Consider the following 17,313-nt stretch of genomic DNA (forward strand, 5'->3'; position numbering starts at 1 on the left):
CTGTACCAGTTGAGGGCAGGGCCAGGGAGAGGTTTGGAAGCTTCAAGGAACCTTGGAGACCCCGCTACATTTGGTTAAGCAAATGAAAAAGAATGGGGCTTTATTAGCATGTTGAGTAGACCCTCAATATTGATGTATTCAACATTTATATTTTTAGCTGAGTCAGTTATATCGTGCCCACCTTAAGGGGGTGCCATTCACACAGAGGGATGTTTTGAATGAAGCCCTTTGGAGTTAGCCCAGGCAGCAGCAGCCCTCTAAAAACTAAGTTTGGTTTATGTTTTAAACTAAAAAAAAACAAAATAGAGTTGTTGGTCAGAACTGCCAACCCTTTCTCTTTCCCTGGACTAAATTCACTGACTTGTGATTTTCAGTTGGAGTGGGTGGGAGTGGGTAAGGATCTGAGAAGCTGGAGTTCAGACATGGACTCACCAGTTTCTGTCTGGGATGTCAGTGGAGGTGAATAAGTCACATTAAAGTGCTTTATCAATGTCATTAGTGTCACTTTGTCAGGAAGCTAATTCCTGCAGCAGCTCTCTGCCCAGGTTGCTACCTCATGGCCAATGGCACCTCATGGCCAGTGGCACCACCCTTTGGATGGGCTTGTGAAGAAATTCGTTGTAACACAGTTGTTTATGCAAAGAAATTCTGAAAGATATATTGTGCCTAAATTTTATGATTCGCTCTGAGCTAGGAGAGAGGTGTGACTCCTGAGCACAGGAGTCTCCCCAAAATTCCTTTCCCTTCCATTTTTTTTACTGCCATATGTAAAGGCATTGCATAATTTCTTGAATCAAAATTCTCATCATTCAGGGTTCTTTGTATATGCAACATTCTACTTACATTCAAAATATAAAACAAAATACACCCCTAATCTCAGAAGTGACAATTTTTATGTCAGCATCTCTATCACTTATCGACTGTAAAACAATCATATTTCCAAACACTAGGAGAATGAAGATTTCTAAAACCTCCCCAGAGTACTTTTTGTGATGTAGAATTTCATTAGGCTAAAAGGAATATCCCTAGGGAGGCACATAAAAGGAAAACTTAGAAAGGATGGGGAAGTTACATTTCACATCTTAGTTTAAAAAAAATTTTGCTGACAAAGTTGCTGACCAGCTTGCAAAACGCCAACCACTCTTTCCTTGCTTAACAACATTACTTTCACCTGTTGGTCCTTATTTCCCTACAGATCTGTGCTCTCTGAAGTCCCAGGCCTGTGAGAGGAGGTGACTGGCTTAGCCGCGCTGATGGCCAATGTCTTTGCATTAGAGCTGGTCTCGGTACAGCCAGCTGTGTCTCCTCCAGGGTCCTCATCTATGTCCTTGCTGCTGCAGAGGCCCCTGTGTCTGGACAGTCTGGCCCCCAGAAGTTTCCAGGCTGCTGCTCTGTACTTCTTTGAAATCAGGTTGTAGAGAATTGGGTTGATAGAGGCACTCAGATAGAAAAGTTGCAAGGCAACAATGTTAAAGTACTGAGAGAAGTACATCATCCGGGAATCTTTTGTATTTATGTATATGATTCTGCCAACGTGGAAAGGCAACCAACAAACTATAAATGCCAGAACCACTACCACTGCAAAACAAGACATAGCAGCAGAATTAGCAAAAGCATCCAAAAACAAACAAGGGTCCCCAAGACACCATTTGAAATAATAAGTTAGAGCAACACAAAATAGATAAAAGTTTTTCCTCATCAAATCCCCACCCCAGAAAAACTACCATTCTGCAGAGAGCATCAGCATTTGCTTTAGAATGGCATATTCTGCTCATAGATGTGCTATCAAGGCTGGACATAAACCAGAAGGAGCAGTTCCTACTAACAAGCAGTTCTGGCAGGCTCCCTTGGACAAATGCACTTCAGAGACATGTTCTCTGTCAAAAGGAATTCTGCGACAATTGCAGTCTTTTATTTTTTGATATGGGCATTGTTTACTTTAGCCTTGAGGATGACCTAATAATATTTAGTAAAGACATTTTAGCTTAATCGATCTACCCCTTCTTCTAAAGGGTTGCTGTGAGCAATCTGGTAATCCACATCTGCGGGGCCTCACGGGCAGTTGGCTTAAAAGCCTCCAGTTACCCTTATTCATTCAGCAGGGCTCAAAGTTAATCGCGGCTTTGAAAATCACTGCTTTTTCCAGGACCCGGGTAACGCACTCTCAGTGACGCCCTGGGCTAGAGATCCCGGGGGCGGCTGGAGGCAGTTTTCGCTAGAGACGGAAAGGATCGGTAGGTGGAGGCTGGAGTAGAACAAAAGTAAATGCAGCTAAAAGCGGTTCCAAGGGCTGAGAGATCAGGGGAAGAGGATGCAGCCTGCACCCCGGTGGTGGAGAGAGGCAGCGCCACTTACACAGCACGCGGACGGTCTGCCTGTGGCCCTTCTCCCTCCCGGAGGCAGCCGGACCTTGCAGCGGCCCCGGGCTCCTCCACAGCTCCCGCCCGATGAGCCCGTAGAGGACGCTGAGGCACAGGAAGGGCAGGAAGAAGTAGGCGGTGGTGACCCACAGCATGGCGCGCAGCGCCCCCAGCTGCGCCTGGCTCGGCCGGCACTCGCGGCTGAAGAGCGCCGCAGCCTCGGCGGCCTCTGGCCCCGACGGAGGGGGCAGCCGGGGCGCGGGCGAGGACCAGAGGGGCGACGGGGTGAGTTGCAGGGTGCCGTTAAGGCCCAGGACCCAGTCAAAGCTCGAGTCCTGCTCGACCCCCACCAGGAAGAGGAAGGGCGCCGAGGAGAGCAGCGCGGTGGCCCAGAGCGCGGCGATGAGCGCGCGCACTCGGCGCCGGGTGACCAGGACGCGGGCGCGGAGCGGGCGGCAGACGGCGAGGTAGCGCTCGACGCTGAGAGCCGTCATGTGCAGCAGCGTGGCGTAGGTGCAGCCTTCGCCCAGGTAGAGCGACAGGCGGCAGAGCAGAGGTCCGAACACCCAGGGCCGCGACCGCCACAGGCGGTACAGATCGAAGGGGAGCCCGAGCAGGATGAGCAGGTCGGACATGGCCATGCTGCCCAGGTACAAGTTGGTCGTGGTCCGCATGTCCTGGTAGCGCCAGATCAGCAACACCGTCACCACGTTGCCGCTCACCCCGACGGCAAACAGACCCAGGCACACGGCGGTGACTGGAACCAGGGCCCCCAGGGGGAAGGACGAGCAGCGGCGCTCGTCGCAGGGCAGCGGGGAGGCCCACGGGGGTTCCTCCGCTCCGGAGCTGCTGTTCCCGGGGCTGTCCATGGTGGTCCGCGCGGGGCCGGCCAGGCGCACGGACGGCTGCGGAGTCCAGCGTTCTGGCCCCTGATGGGCGGGAAACCTAGTTCATGGCCCCGGGGGCGACGCTCTCCCTTTGGCTGCCGGGGGCCAGCACCAGCCCCAGGTGAGGTGTGAGCCCCGCCCCGCTGCGCGCTGGAATGCTCCTCTGCCGCGGGGTCCGCTCCGAGGAGCTCCCCGCGGGCTTGCACTGACCCCGCCCCGCCGCAGCCCGCTCCACCCGGCCCTGCTCGGCACGCTCTCCCCGGCTGGTGATGTTGCTGGTGATGTTGCGGGGCGCGTCCCTCTCCACGGTTTAGGACAGAAGAGGGGGCCGCAGGGCAGGGCTGTGCCTGGTCCCCGCAAGAGACTTCTGAACCCCAGTGAGGTTTGTTACTTCAGCCAACTGAGCGCCAGCGCACTTGTCAGTGGGGACAGAGAAGACCTTCTGGAGGGCCTCGGGTGGCAGTTGCATCCTGCCCGCCAGGGAAGGTTATCAGAAAATACTAAATGGTCGGTAAGGAGCTTAAACCAGAATCTAGGGTCACTCCCGCATTCTAGCCATCTTGAAGCAGCCCAGCCTTACTAGCTCAGTTCTCTTTAGTAAATTTGCAGGCGGTGGTACAGTTGACCAAATCATGTCAACTATCCCTGCCAACCTGGAAAGCTATGGGCGTGACTGTGTCTACGCCTTCGGAAGAGCAAGGCATACGTTTTACATGTATATGTGAGTACTTACACATGTGCTATGATTAACAATTTTTTTTTTAAACTAAAAACAAAACAAAACAAAACAAACCACCAGGCAATTTGCCAACACCAGAAAGAACTAAAATTTAGCTGACACTGGGTATTTAGGTTGTGTTTGGTCCTGTGCTATCCATTTAATCCTAATTTGAGCAGGAGCTCAATTTACCTGCAAGTGGGACTCACTTGGATCCCACAGCAGCAAGAGGCAGAGCTGGGATTTGGACTCTGGTCAACCTGCTGTCCCCGTGTCCCGTCACACTGCCAGCTCCACCCCCTCAGTGGCTCTAACCCTCAGTCCTCATCCCAAGCATCACAGTTCCCTCTGGGACTGTTCTCAGTTCTTTATCTGTGTGTGTGGATGAACACACATTTGGCAGTTTTCCACCAATCCTCCTGTGGTAAAGCATCACTGTGTTTTCCAAGGTCCTTTCTCCCTTCTGGAAATGAAAGCTGCTCTTGCTCTAGGGACCTGCTGCCCCTGCCGTGTGTACCTCTCACACACAAGGACTTGGAGGAGGGGATCTGTCACCCTCCTTATCATTGCAGCTGCCGGCAGCCCTAAAAACTGCCTTTCAATCTATTTCAGACTCTGCTCAATCCAACCTTACCCCCATCACTCACCCTCACTCCCTGAGGACTTTGGAGCCTGACCGCCACTCTCAAGCTCTCCTCCTCATAAAATTCACACCCACACCCAGGATTCTCCTCATGCCCTGGTCTCTCCTTTCTTTCTTTCTTTTGGTTATATGGTTATAGCAATGCACACTTTTTTTTTTTTTAAGATTTATTTATTTATTTATACAAGCACTGGGTACCGTCAGAAGCACGGGAGGGTGAGAGAATTCACCAGAGCCAGAGCGGGGAGCAGAGCAGGCAGACTGATGAAGTACACTGCTGAGGGGAGCAGCGGGTGGCAGGAGAGGTCTGCGCGCCATGTGGGACCCTCACCTAGAGGCCGGGAATGAACCTGCGCTGCAGAGGCTGCGGGCAGCCTCGCAGCCCAGCGCTCAACCGCTGCGCCACCAGGGGAGGCCCCCTGGTCTCTCCTTTCTGTCAACAATGTTGCTATTCCTAGGACCTGGGAGCCCCTCTTCAACTCCCTTTCAGTCATCCCAATTTCTCCCCTTCCCCCCCTCCGCCCACCTCTGTTTTTTTAGCTCCCTGTCTCTAGTTCCTCAACTCCTGCAATTCTGCAGCAGCACTGGAGTGTCCAGTCAGTTGCACCTCTTACCTTTTCCTAATCCCACAAGTCCTCACGACTTCCTCTACCTAATTCAAACTCCCCAAGTAATCCTGCTTACTTCCAGCAGACACGCTGACTCCCTTGCTAATTTCTCCAGGGTCCTAGCTGTCTCCTCAAGCAGAGCATAACCACAAACCGGGTTAGACGAAATTCTCTGCAGGTTGCATGCACACTCACATTAGTCTCGAGTTGTTCCACTTAAAATTCACAACCTCTTGAGCAGTGCCAGGTCCTCCCACCCTCCGCGTGCTAATTCTGCTGCATTCACTCTCCCAGCTTCCAAACGTTCTTGTGCATCCTCTCCTCTCCTTCATCCCAACGCCTGCTCGCCCCTCCTCGCTCTCAGCAGGTGATCTTTCACTCACATTCTGGAAAAGAACAGAAACAGAGGAGACCAGCTACACTGCCCATCACACCTATCCACCGCCCTTATTTCCTTTTCCTTCTAATTTTTACTGACATACCATTCTTGCACATCCTTGTTTGCTTTTTTACAGTACAGGATTTCTCCCCCACGTCCTCATTTTCTCATTGGGTGGTTCTTGTACCGGAATCCGCTCTGTCCCTGCAGCACCGCCCTCACCTCAAGGACCTCCCTCCAGCAGTCCTCTCCTATCACCACTGGTCCTCCCTCACCTGCATTATTTTCATGAAATACAAAACTCGAGTTTCTCTATTTGTTGTTTCTGTTTTTTCCCTCCTTCCTCTGTCCTCCATCTAAGCAGAGAAAATGTAATATCTTCACCCGCAGTTGATCTGATCTTCCTTGGCTCTCACCTGAGGAGGAAATTTATTACTTAGCTCAAGTCAAGCGTGTTCCAGTTGCATTAATCCAAGGTTCCTCTAGGGTTCTCTTGGCTGCCATGCTTACCTCCTCTCCCTTTTCTGCTTTTCCCTGGTGTGTCAGGGCATATGGGGAGGGCAGGACAGGTGGTTTAAAGGTCCTTTAAACTGGAGGGGAGAGGTCCACCTCGCTTCATGCTGGCTCCCCGGGGCCTTGGCTGACATTTGCTAGACTCCAGTCGACTGTCCCCTTCCTGCCCGGCTGCCAGGTGCTCTGCTAACCTCAGAGGCAGAAGTCTGTGGCTGGTGGATTTATAGTCCCTTTCTCTGACTCAAGTGATGTTTCTGACACCTTCCTCTTGGTTCCTAGAGGCTACAACCCTAAGGTGGCGCTGAGAAAAGCTACCTGGGTCTCAGAAATAGCCATGCTACTCTGGCTGATGAGCGCCAACTATCCCCTCCAACTACTGTGTGCCACTACCCAGCATTCACGTACTCCCCCTCTCTGGGGCGTTCCCTCTAGAGCTGAATCCCAATTGACCTACTCCTTAATTTACTTTACTTTTTTGTTGTTGTTCCCCTTCATCTCCCAACATCAAGAGCTCCAGAAGGGAGGGCTTTAATCTCTCATGATGCATGCTCTTTTCCCAGTGCCTGGAGCAAAGGAGGAATTTAATAAATATTTGTTAATGTAAGGAATGAATGAGCTGCTGCAGAACCACATACCACCATTTCCTTTGGGATTCCCAGCAGCTGGCATCCGTGCTCTGATTATAGTAGCGCAGTGTTTCACAGCAGGCTTTTCTACAACATGGTTACATGGCTGCTGGCTGAGGCCTCAGGGGCTGACCTTTGGCAGGCTGGAATGGCTTACATTAAAAAAAGCTTGTAGCTGCTGTGTACAAGGTGCTGTTTGAAGTACTTGCACGTGCTAACTCATTTACTCTCAACAGCAGCATTATGAGCACATCTTTTTAGTAATTTATAGATGAAATAATTAACACACAGAAGCTACCTGAGGTTATAAGGCAGTAAATAGGAGTGCTGTCTGCTTCCCCAGCCCATGGGTGGAAGCACTGTGCATTGCGAGTCCTGCCAGGTGAACCACAAAGAACACTACAACCTTAGCAGTGGCCTGTATGATGCAGATTCTATTGGGGAAGTATCTTCCAGATGAAATCCCAGAAATTAGATTTTGTGGAGAAATAGGACAGAGAGTTGGTTTTTCAGTAAAAAAAAAAAAAAAAAAAAAAAAAAGGAGATTTATTTATTTATTTTAAAGATTTATTTATTTATGCATATAAGAACTGGGGTACAGGCCAGAGGTGTGGGGGGTGAGAGAATTCACCAGAGACAGAGTGGGGAACAGAACAGGTGGATTGACTGAAATACACTGCTGAGGGGAGCAGCGGGCAAGTCAGGAGATGTCTGCTGCTGTGGGTCACCTCCCTGGCCGGGGATCGAACTCATGCTGCTGTGGCTGCAGATAGCTTCATAGTACTGAGGCTTAACCTGTTGTGCTACCAGGGAGGCCCCCCAAAATGGAGATTTATTTTTAGATTTTTTTAGGGTTGAAAATTTGAAGAAAGGTCTTTTACATGCAGAACTCTTACATTGGATATTTTAAAATAAAATACTTAGGTAAAAGGAATGTGCCAAGTAAATTTCATATACCCCAAAGCCCTGTAATAGTGATTAATGCAATAAACAAAACAAAACAAACCCATATACAATTAGAACTAAGAACATTAAAAAAATGAGTATATTATCCAGTCAATAGTAATTATTTTGATTCTAAAACTGGATAATGAAAACATGAAAAGTGAGTTAATAAAAGCAAATAAACAAACCAGATTACTGAATAAATTTCTCAAAATAAATTACAGTCATTGTAACAACTGCACTCTGATATGGGTAACAATGTATGCCCCTTAAATGCTCATATTTAGAGTTCATCAAGGCTGAATTTGAGTCTTTTGATTCTGTTGTCATTGGAATCGAGTCCCCGGATACATCTTTAAGGTTGATCCAGGAGTTCATCTTCTGTTTTTCTCTATGTATTTTATGGCTTCACGTCTTATATCCAGGTCTTCAATTCATTTTGAGTTAGTCTTTGTGTATGAAGTTAAATAATGAGCTAGCTTCATTCTTTCACACGTGGCTGTCCAAACATCATTTGTTGAAGAGCTTTTCCTTTATCCATTGCATGATCATGACACCTTTGTCATAGATTAAGAGTCCATGTTTGGTGGGTATATTTGTTGGCTCTCTAGTCTATTCCATTGTTTTGTGTTTCTGTTTTGATTATTATTGCTTTGTAGCATAGTTTATAGTCAATGGGCATGATAACTTAATTTTTCTTCTTTCCTCCCAGGATTATTTTGGCTACTTGGGTTTTTTTTATAGTTCCATATATATTTTAGATTTATTGCTTCTATTTCCTTGAAAAATGTCACTGGAATTTTGACAGGTACTGTGTTGAATCCGTAAGTTGATTTAGGCAATATGGCCATTTTAACATGGTTTATTCTTCCAGCCCATGAACACAGCATATCTTTCCATTTCTTTGTGTCTTTTCTTTTGATAGTGTCTTTTCAGTGTATAGGTGCTTTATCTTCTTTGTCCAGTTTACTCCCAAGTATTTAATAATTAAAAAAAAAGATTTATTTATGCATACAAGAACTGGGGTACAGGCCAGTGAAGTGGGGGTGGGGGTGAGAGGATTCACCAGAGACAGAGTGGGGAACAGAACAGGCAGACTGACTGAAATATACTGCTAAGGGGAGTAGCGGGCAAGTCAGAAGAGGTCTGCTGCGCCACATGGGTATCTCCCTGGCTGGGGATTGAACTCATGCTGCAGTGGCTGCTGATAGCTTCATAGGTTGTGTCTTAACCCCTTGCGCCACCATGGAGGCCCTATTTAATCATTTTGTTGTGATTTTATTTATTTATTTTATTTATTTTTTTAAATGTACTTTTTTTTTATAGAGGCATGTTTTATTTATTTGTTTGTTTGTTTGTTTGTTTATATATGCACTGGGTACAGTCAGAAGTGCGGGAGGGTGAGAGAATTCACCAGAGCCAGAGCAGGGAGCAGAGCAGGCAGAAGGACCCAAGTACACTGCTGAGGGGAGCAGCGGGCGGCAGGAGAGGTCTGCACGCCATGTGGGACCCTCCTCCGGTGGCCGGGGAGCAGCCGGGGATCGAACCGGCGCTGCAGAGGCTGCGGGCAGCTTCGCAACCCAGCGCTCAACCACTGCGCCACCGGGGAGGCCCTTGTTGTGATTTTAAAAGCAATTGTTTCCTTAATTTCTCTTTACAAAATTTATTGTTTGCATATAGAAGTGCAACTATTTTTTTGTATACTGGTTTTGTAAACTGTCACTTTACTGACTTGTTTCTAGTAGATTTTTGGTGGAGTCTTTTCAATTTTCTATATTATCATGTCGCTTGAAATAATGACAGTTTTACTTCTCTTCTAATTTGGATTTCTTTTATGACTTTTACTTGCCTAATTGCTCTGGCTAGGACTTCCAATAGTATGTTGTACAGCAGCAGTGACAATGGGTAGCCTTCTCTTTTTACTGACCTTAGGGGAACCACTTCCAGGTTTTCACAATTGAATATGTTACTGGCTGTGGGGTTGTCATATTTGGCCTTTATTATGTTGAGATATTTTCCTTTTACCCCCAATTTATTGAGAGTTTTTATCATAAATGGATCTTGAATCTTAAAAATGCTTTTATCAGTTTCTGTTGATAAGTAATTTTATCTTTTTGTTGATGTGGTGAGCGAGGTTGTCTTTCACATGCTGAACCAGCCTTGCATCCCTGGGATGAATTCACGTGATCATGACACATGAGTCTCCTAACACATTGCCATATTTAATTTGCCAAGATTTTGTTGAGGGTTTTTTCTATGTTGAACAGATATGTCAGTCTATAGTTTTCTCTCCTTAGTGTCCTTAGTGGTGAATTTCTGGGGAAATGGAATAGCAAGAAAAGAAAATTTATCCCTGGGAAATTCCTGTATCATCTGTGAAGGGTCAAGTATGTGGGCTTTCCTCAGGGAACCCTGAACAGAGAGCTGAAGAGCATAGATTCTGAAGTCTTCCCAGGAGGCTCAATCTCACCATTTGCCATGTGAACCGAGGCAAGTTACTTATGTCACTGAGCTTGACATTCCTTATCTGTTAAAGGGAGTGCTCATGCCAGGATCCACCTCACAGGGCTGTTCCAATAAGTAAACATAGTCCTACTCCAGGCCTGGCATAGCCCTCTATAATTAGAGGCTCTATAGAAGAACTGTTAGTTTTTAGTTATTAGTATTAATGATTTAATAATAACAAAAGAAAGAGGACTTTCCTTGGATCCAAATTAGCTCCCCACATACTTCTTGTCAACTCTTATGCTTTTAGTTCCCCATTCATTTGCCCGTGGTGTTAGCTTTCCTTCTGTTTGTTAAAAGTCTAACCAATTTACCTTCCGGGGTACCCAATACGGCAGACTTTATTCACCAAGTTTCCCACCTGCCTCAGTGGGTTGTGGGTATTTTCTCCAATGCTCCAGAGCCCTTGCTGTCTGACAACCCTGAGGCATAGCTGAGCGACTCTTGATTCTCACCTCCACCTCATTGGAGAGCTGCCCCCATGTGTCAACCTCCTGTGACTGCAGGGCAGATCCATTCTAAATCTAGTCTGCAGGCCGGTGCATGACCAGTGGGGGGGAGAAGCAGGCTTCAAAGTTCTGTGGTCTGATACCTCACCTTTATTTCTCATTTTCCTAGAGTCTGTCTTACTTCTGGGAGTGATCCCCAACAGTTATGTCCATGTGAAGACTCACTGTGCTGGGCTGCTTTGATTGAATGGCCTATCTGTGAGTACAGTTGTTCCCAGAGCTCTAAGTCAGGGAAGACAACACTGGAAGGCCACTTCTTAAATTCTTCCATCAGAAAGTGACAGTACCAGCATAAACTTGTTGTTTCTGGGTCCCAAACCCAGTCTTTTGTGATTCTGCAAACTACTTATCTCCTTTGTCCACTGGTTTCCTTGTGAGGCTGTGTCAGTAGGGGTGCTGGAGAGCAGAGGGAGGGGAGAAAGCACTTGCTCCTTCCTGTTTCTTTAGGTATCAATCCACAGTGACCCTGTGCCCTCCCAGCAGCATCGATTCCAGTCTCCAGGTCAGAAGCCCCAGCAGCAGGTGGGCAGCAGTCCCTCCTCAGAGGTCTGCCAGGTCCAGGGGTTCTATAAATGTCTTAAGTTCTGATAACTTCATTATCATTCCATTTTTTAAAAGATGTATTTATTTATGCATACAAGAGCTGGGGTGCAGACCAGAGATGTGGGGGGTGAGATGATTCACCAGAGATAGAGGGGGAACAGAACAGGCAGACAGACTGAAATACACTGCTGAGGGGAGCAGTGGGTGAGAGAGGAGAGGTCTGTTGTGCCTTGTGGGTTAGCTCCCGCAGATTGCTTCATAGTGCTGTGCTCAACTCCTTGCGCCACTAGGGAGGCCCCATCTTTCCTTTTTCTCCCAGCCCAGGTGACACCCTTCCCCACCGAAATTATTATCTTTGTGTCACTTGCTGGCATTTTCAGGCTCTAACAGTCGTTAAAACAGTGCCTAATGTGAAACAACTCTGTTGAACACCTAGCATGGCATCTGTTTTCCTGGCTGAACCTAATGAAGAGAGACTAAGGTCTTTTAAACCTCAGTGGTGAGGGAGTAGTGCTGGGGGGGAGTGCACTGAAACAACCAATATTTGGTAAAGGATTTTGTATTAAGCAATTCAAATTATGTGGGCATGTTTTGTGTTAATACCGTAAGCAGAAATGTAAACTGCCTGGTGGCTTTAAAGCAACCATTCAACTGAGCTTACTATTGGGATCAGAATTCAAGGATGGCTTTGTCTCCATTCCACAATGGCTGCAAAGTCTGTCTGGGAATGGCCCCAAAGCTCACGGCTGGTACCATCTGAAGATTCTTTCCTGTCTGATGCCCGAATCCAGGTTACTTGAAGACTAGGATATGTAACCAGACTGCCTGCATTATTTACCACTTTATTTTTATTTATTTTTTATAAGCATGTTTTTATTTTTAGATTTATTTTTTATTTATACAATAGTGGGGGTACAGGCTAGAGATGCAGGGGGTGAGAGGATTCACCAGAGACAGAGTGGGGAAGAGAACAGGCAGACTGACTGAAATACACTGCTGAGGGGAGCAGCGGGCAAAACAGAAGAGGTCTGCCTCGCCATGTGGGAATCTCCCCTGGCAGGCCCGGGATTGAACCCATGTTGCAGAGGCTGCGGACAGCTACACAGTGCTGCGCTCAACCTGCCTTGCTACTGGGGAGGCCCTTTATTTTTTAACTTCATAATATATCTTGTTCTTTCCAGATCAGTTAATAGCAGGCTATTACATTCTTTTGCTACAGTTGCATGGTACTCCATTGCATTGTGTGTACAACTTTTAAACATCTCCCATCTGTTGCTCAGTTAGGTAATTTCTAGTCTTTTGCAGTGACAGACTAGTTTTGTCAAATACCTCACAAAATGGGTAAATAGATCTATAGAATACATGTCAGAGGATTTGCCTGATCAAAAGGTAGGTATATAAGCAATGTGTGATTTCCCTTCATAGGGAAAGGACAGTTTATTTATTTATTTATTTATTTATTTATAAAGTCAAATTTTTTTTTTAAGATTTATTTATTTATTTATTTATTTATTTATTTATTTATTTATTTATTTATTTATTTAAGCACTGGGTACAGCCAGAAGCGCGGGAGGGTGAGAGAATTCACCAGAGCCAGAGCGGGGAGCAGAGCAGGCAGAAGGACCGAAGTACACTGCTGAGGGGAGCAGCGGGCGGCAGGAGAGGTCTGCGCGCCATGTGGGACCCTCCTCCTCTGGTGGCCGGGGAGCAGCTGGGGATCGAACTGGCGCTGCAGAGGCTGCGGGCAGCTTCGCAACCCAGCGCTCAACCGCTGCGCCACCAGGGAGGCCCCGGGATAGGACAGTTTAAACTTCACTGTGTGGTCTTGTTTTTTTCATTGCCACTGTGTGGCAATGTTTGGTCTTGTTTTTCTGCTAACATAGTATATACTCAAAGCTTTGCATTTTTGCAAATAATGATAAAATACTTTTTTTGATATTTTATTTTACCTTTCTCTTGTTATGTGTGAGATTATCCTGTCATATGAGTCCTTCATATTTCTTTGTTTGTGAATGGCCTGTATCCTTTGCCTGTTTTTATATTGGGTTATTGGTCATTTCATATCTGTATTTTTTTTAAAAAAGATTTATTTATTTATTTATACAAGCATTGGGTACAGTCAGAAGCACGGGAGGGTGAGAGAATTCACCAGAGCCAGAGCGGGGAACAGAACAGGCAGACTGACGAATTACACTGCTGAGGGGAGCAGCGGGCGTGGCAGGAGAGGTCTGCACACCATGTGAGACCCTTGCCGGTGGCTGGGGATCGAACCGGCGCTTCAGAGGCTGCGGGCAGCTTCGTGGCCCAGCGCTCAACCGCTGCACCACCCGGGGAGGCTCCATTTCATATTCATATTTCAGAACTCTATTATATTTTCCAATATTAGTCCTTTTCTGACATCTGAATTGCAAATATTTTTCCATGTTTGAAATTTACTGTTTTAATTTTTATGGTTTTAAAATATCAATCTTCTTGTGGCTTCTGTATTTTGAGGCATGATTTGAAAGACCACCCCCATCCAAGATTAGGAGTTCCCTCATATCTTTTAAATTTAAAATCTTTGATTCATTTGAGATTTATTCCAGTATATGGTATATGTGTGAAATATAGATGCAACTTTTTAGAAGGCTACCTAGTATTCCCAACATTCATTGTTCATTTTTTACTTCATTGACTCAAGGTACTGGTTTTATCAAATACTAAATTCTTTCTCATTTTTGGGCAGTGGGCTTGCAAAGCAATTCCTTTAGTTGCTGTTACTTTGTGTGTGATGTGTTTGTGTGTGTGATGACTCTATAAGTTATTGTGCTTTTGTAATTTTATCAAATACTCTCATTGCTCTTTGTTTCAGTGTTTCTGTTTTTCCAAAGAATGATAGTACCATACTTTTTAGTTAGTGTGTTTAAAAGTTTGGCATGGGTAAATAATTGGTGGTGGAATTCTATGGGGACTACACCTGAGAGGAGAAAGCAAATATTGTACAAAAATAAACAATGATGTAAAATATATATACATAAATATTAAAAAAAGCCAATTCTTTTTTTTTGGCTCATAACTGTTTTATTTTTTATTTTTATATTCCCCATACCAATTGCAACCCCCTGATTTTGACCCCAATCCCTCCTTTCCTTGCCCCCCTGCCCCCAAAGTGTGTCTCTGGTTCATAGATGTTTGATTTTGATTTTTTTCTTTCTTATAGTTATTCTTTTTCCTGGCCTCTTATTTAGGTTTTCTAGATTCCTGTTATGAGTGACACCATCCGGTATTTTTTCTTTCTGGCTTATTTTGCTGAGCATGATCCCATCCATGTTGCCGCAAATTGCATGTGTTTATCTTTTTGAATGCTGAGTAATATTCCATTGTGTATATGTACCATATCTTCTTGATCCAGTCATCTATTTTTGGGCATTTGGGTTGTTTCCAAAGCTTAGCTATTGCAAATTGTGCTGCTATAAACATAGGGGTGCAGGTGCTCTTTGGAATTGATGTTTCTGTGTCCTTTGGGTAAATACCTGGGAGTGGAAATGCTGGATCATATGGAAGCTCTATCTTTAGTAGGTTGAGGAATCTCCACACAACTTTCCATAGTGGTTGGACCAGTTTGCACTCCCACCAGCAGTGCAGGAGAGTTCCTTTCTCTCCACATCCTCACCAACATTTGTTGTTGCTAGTTTAAAAAAAGCCAATTCTTTTTTTTTTTTTATATAGAGGCATTTTTTTTAAAATTTATTTATTTTTATTTGTTTGTTTTGTTTATACATGCACAGGGTACAGTCAGAAGCGCGGGAGGGTGAGAGAATTCGCCAGAGCCAGAGCGGGGAGCAGAGCAGGCAGAAGGACCGAAGTACACTGCTGAGGGGAGCAGCGAGCGGCAGGAGAGGTCTGCGCGCCATGCGGGACCCTCCTCCGGTGGCTGGGGAGCAGCCAGGGATCGAACCGGCGCCGCAGAGGCCGCGGGCAGCTTCGCAACCCAGCGCTCAACCGCTGCACCACCAGGGAGGCCCAAAAAAGCCAATTCTTTATTGTCAAACACTGTGTGTTTTTCTGGAAATATGTATGCTCTCTTGACCTTTTGTAGTTTAACCCTCTTCATTCCTCTGAAGTAATTTTGAGCCAGATTTACAATGAATTGGACTATACTAATACCATGCTTGTTTTAAATGGGTCTGAGTCAAATTTAGAGTATCATAAATTTACTACTGTTATTTGAACACCTAATACATGGATTTTCCCCTCAAATATTGTTATCTTGATGACTTTTCAGGATACAGGTTTTGAGAAAAAGCTCTTATGTGACCATATAGGGACATCTTTCTTGCATGTCATTGGTAAACTAAAACTATAAATGTCATGTCTTCTCTAGGACCACTGGGTTATTGTAGAAATAGTAAAGAGTCAGGTAGAGGTAATGACTTAAGTCTGGGAAGGCCCCATCATTCCTTTGCAAACCACACAACCTATAGACTGAAAATAGTGGAAACAGCCAGGAGGTCTTAGAAATTTAAAAATGAAGTGAGATTGCTGATTTCGCAAAATGGACGCAGTGACTTGGTCAGTTTTTGTTGACTTGATGGTGTCCCGGGTGCTATGCTACTTACAGATGAGTCTTTAGGTTTTATATCCCTTTTAAAAAATTGAAGTGAAATTCACCTAAAATAAACCATTTTCAAGTTAACAATTCAGTGGCATTTAAGCACATTTACAATGTTGTACAGCCCCACCTCTATCAAGTTTCAAAACATCTCCAAAATAAGACCCCTATTCATTAAGCATTTCTCACTCCCTAGCTCCTGGCAACCACCAGTCTCCTTCCTGGCTTTATGAATTTACCTATTCTAGCTATTTCGTATATATAGAATCATGCAATGTGAACTTTTATGTTTGGTTTCTTTCACTTAGTGTGTTTTCAGGGTTCATCCATGCAGTAGCTATACTTCCTTTTTAAACACATCACCTTGTCTCAATGGTGTTGAGGAACAGTGTAAAGGTTTTCATACTTGGATCAATGTTTAGGAAATTGGTTTCTACGTTGGCTTGGTGTGGACTCAAAATAAGTAAGGGCTACTCATATTTTGCTACTCCTGTTCCAGATTTTCCTTTCTTTTTTCTGTTCAAATATTAGAGGGCTGTTGAGTTATTTTGGATATGGCAAAGTGGCTAGCAAAATGCCTGGCATACAAAAGTACTCAATACATGCTATAAAAAATACAGTATTAAGTATTTCCTTCCTACACTTCAGGACTTTTGGGGGAGAAACCCAAGAATAGTGGTCAAGTGTAGGGGTACTAGACCAGACACATGGATTTAAATCTCTATTCCATCATTTGTTTACCATTTATCCTTTGGCAGAGTGCTTGACTTCTCTATGCTTTAATTGTACCCTGCATTAAGTTTCAGTTGTGTATCACTGACAATCAACATGTATATACTGCATCAGGTTCACGACTAAGTCCAATTCAATGCTTCACCATACTGTTGTATGTTTTCCCAATTTTACCCATATCCTTCTGGTAACCAATGCTAGTCTTTATATTCCAAAAATTTAACTTGGTTTTTTTCCCCTGACTTACTTCACTAAGCACAATAACCTTTTAGGTTGTTGTAAATGCCAGGACTTCACTATTTTTTGAAAATTAAGTCAATGAGCACTTCTGGTTGTTTCCAGCTCTTGGTTATTAGTGTTGCAGTAAACACAAGGGCACATATATCTGCTTGATTTATACTTATTAGAGTAACTGGGAGGACTGTTGAGAAATGAGGTATGAGGAAACAGGAAAAGAATACAGAAAAGTAAGGCCAGAGATTTCCTTCCAACAGGAAGTTTACCTTGGATCCATCTGTATTCTTTACATATGTAAAGAAAGCAAGTTATGTAGTGAATTGCATAATATGAAGTCCCTAGGATACCACCTCTTAGCTTCAATACTATGCTGGGTTTTTTTCTTAAATGTGGATTCTCTAGAGATTTGAATGCCTTTGGTGAAATTGTATGTCCACTACAAGAGGGGATAACCTTAACATTTCATTTTCTAAAAGAGGCAGCAAGTCATGAATGTATAGCATATAAATACAATAAA

General features: G+C 44.9%; 1 protein-coding gene across 1 annotated transcript; it reads right to left on the reverse strand.

The window, feature by feature from the left end:
• On the reverse strand, positions 1–3,229 carry MLNR (motilin receptor). The gene is made up of 2 exons (XM_037526820.2): positions 2,356–3,229; positions 1–1,578 (listed from the first exon to the last, which is right to left on the reverse strand). Exons 1-2 carry the CDS (start codon positions 3,227–3,229, stop codon positions 1,190–1,192), a joined length of 1,263 nt encoding a protein of 420 aa, XP_037382717.1. The 3' UTR covers positions 1–1,189.
• Between the last annotated feature and the right edge of the window lie 14,084 nt (positions 3,230–17,313).

Source organism: Talpa occidentalis, unplaced genomic scaffold, assembly GCF_014898055.3.
Source record: "Talpa occidentalis isolate TD23 unplaced genomic scaffold, MPIMG_talOcc4v2.1 talOcc4.5, whole genome shotgun sequence".
In the NCBI taxonomy this organism is placed as follows: Eukaryota; Metazoa; Chordata; class Mammalia; order Eulipotyphla; family Talpidae; genus Talpa; species Talpa occidentalis.

Bases quoted from the DNA above. Each gene is read 5' to 3' on its own strand.
- MLNR (XM_037526820.2), bottom strand. From the start codon at position 3,229: ATGGACAGCCCCGGGAACAGCAGCTCCGGAGCGGAGGAACCCCCGTGG. The intron at 1,579-2,355 runs GTAAGTGGCGCT...CTTGTTTTGCAG, and splicing joins GCAGACCGTCCGCGTGCTGT to TGGTAGTGGTTCTGGCATTT.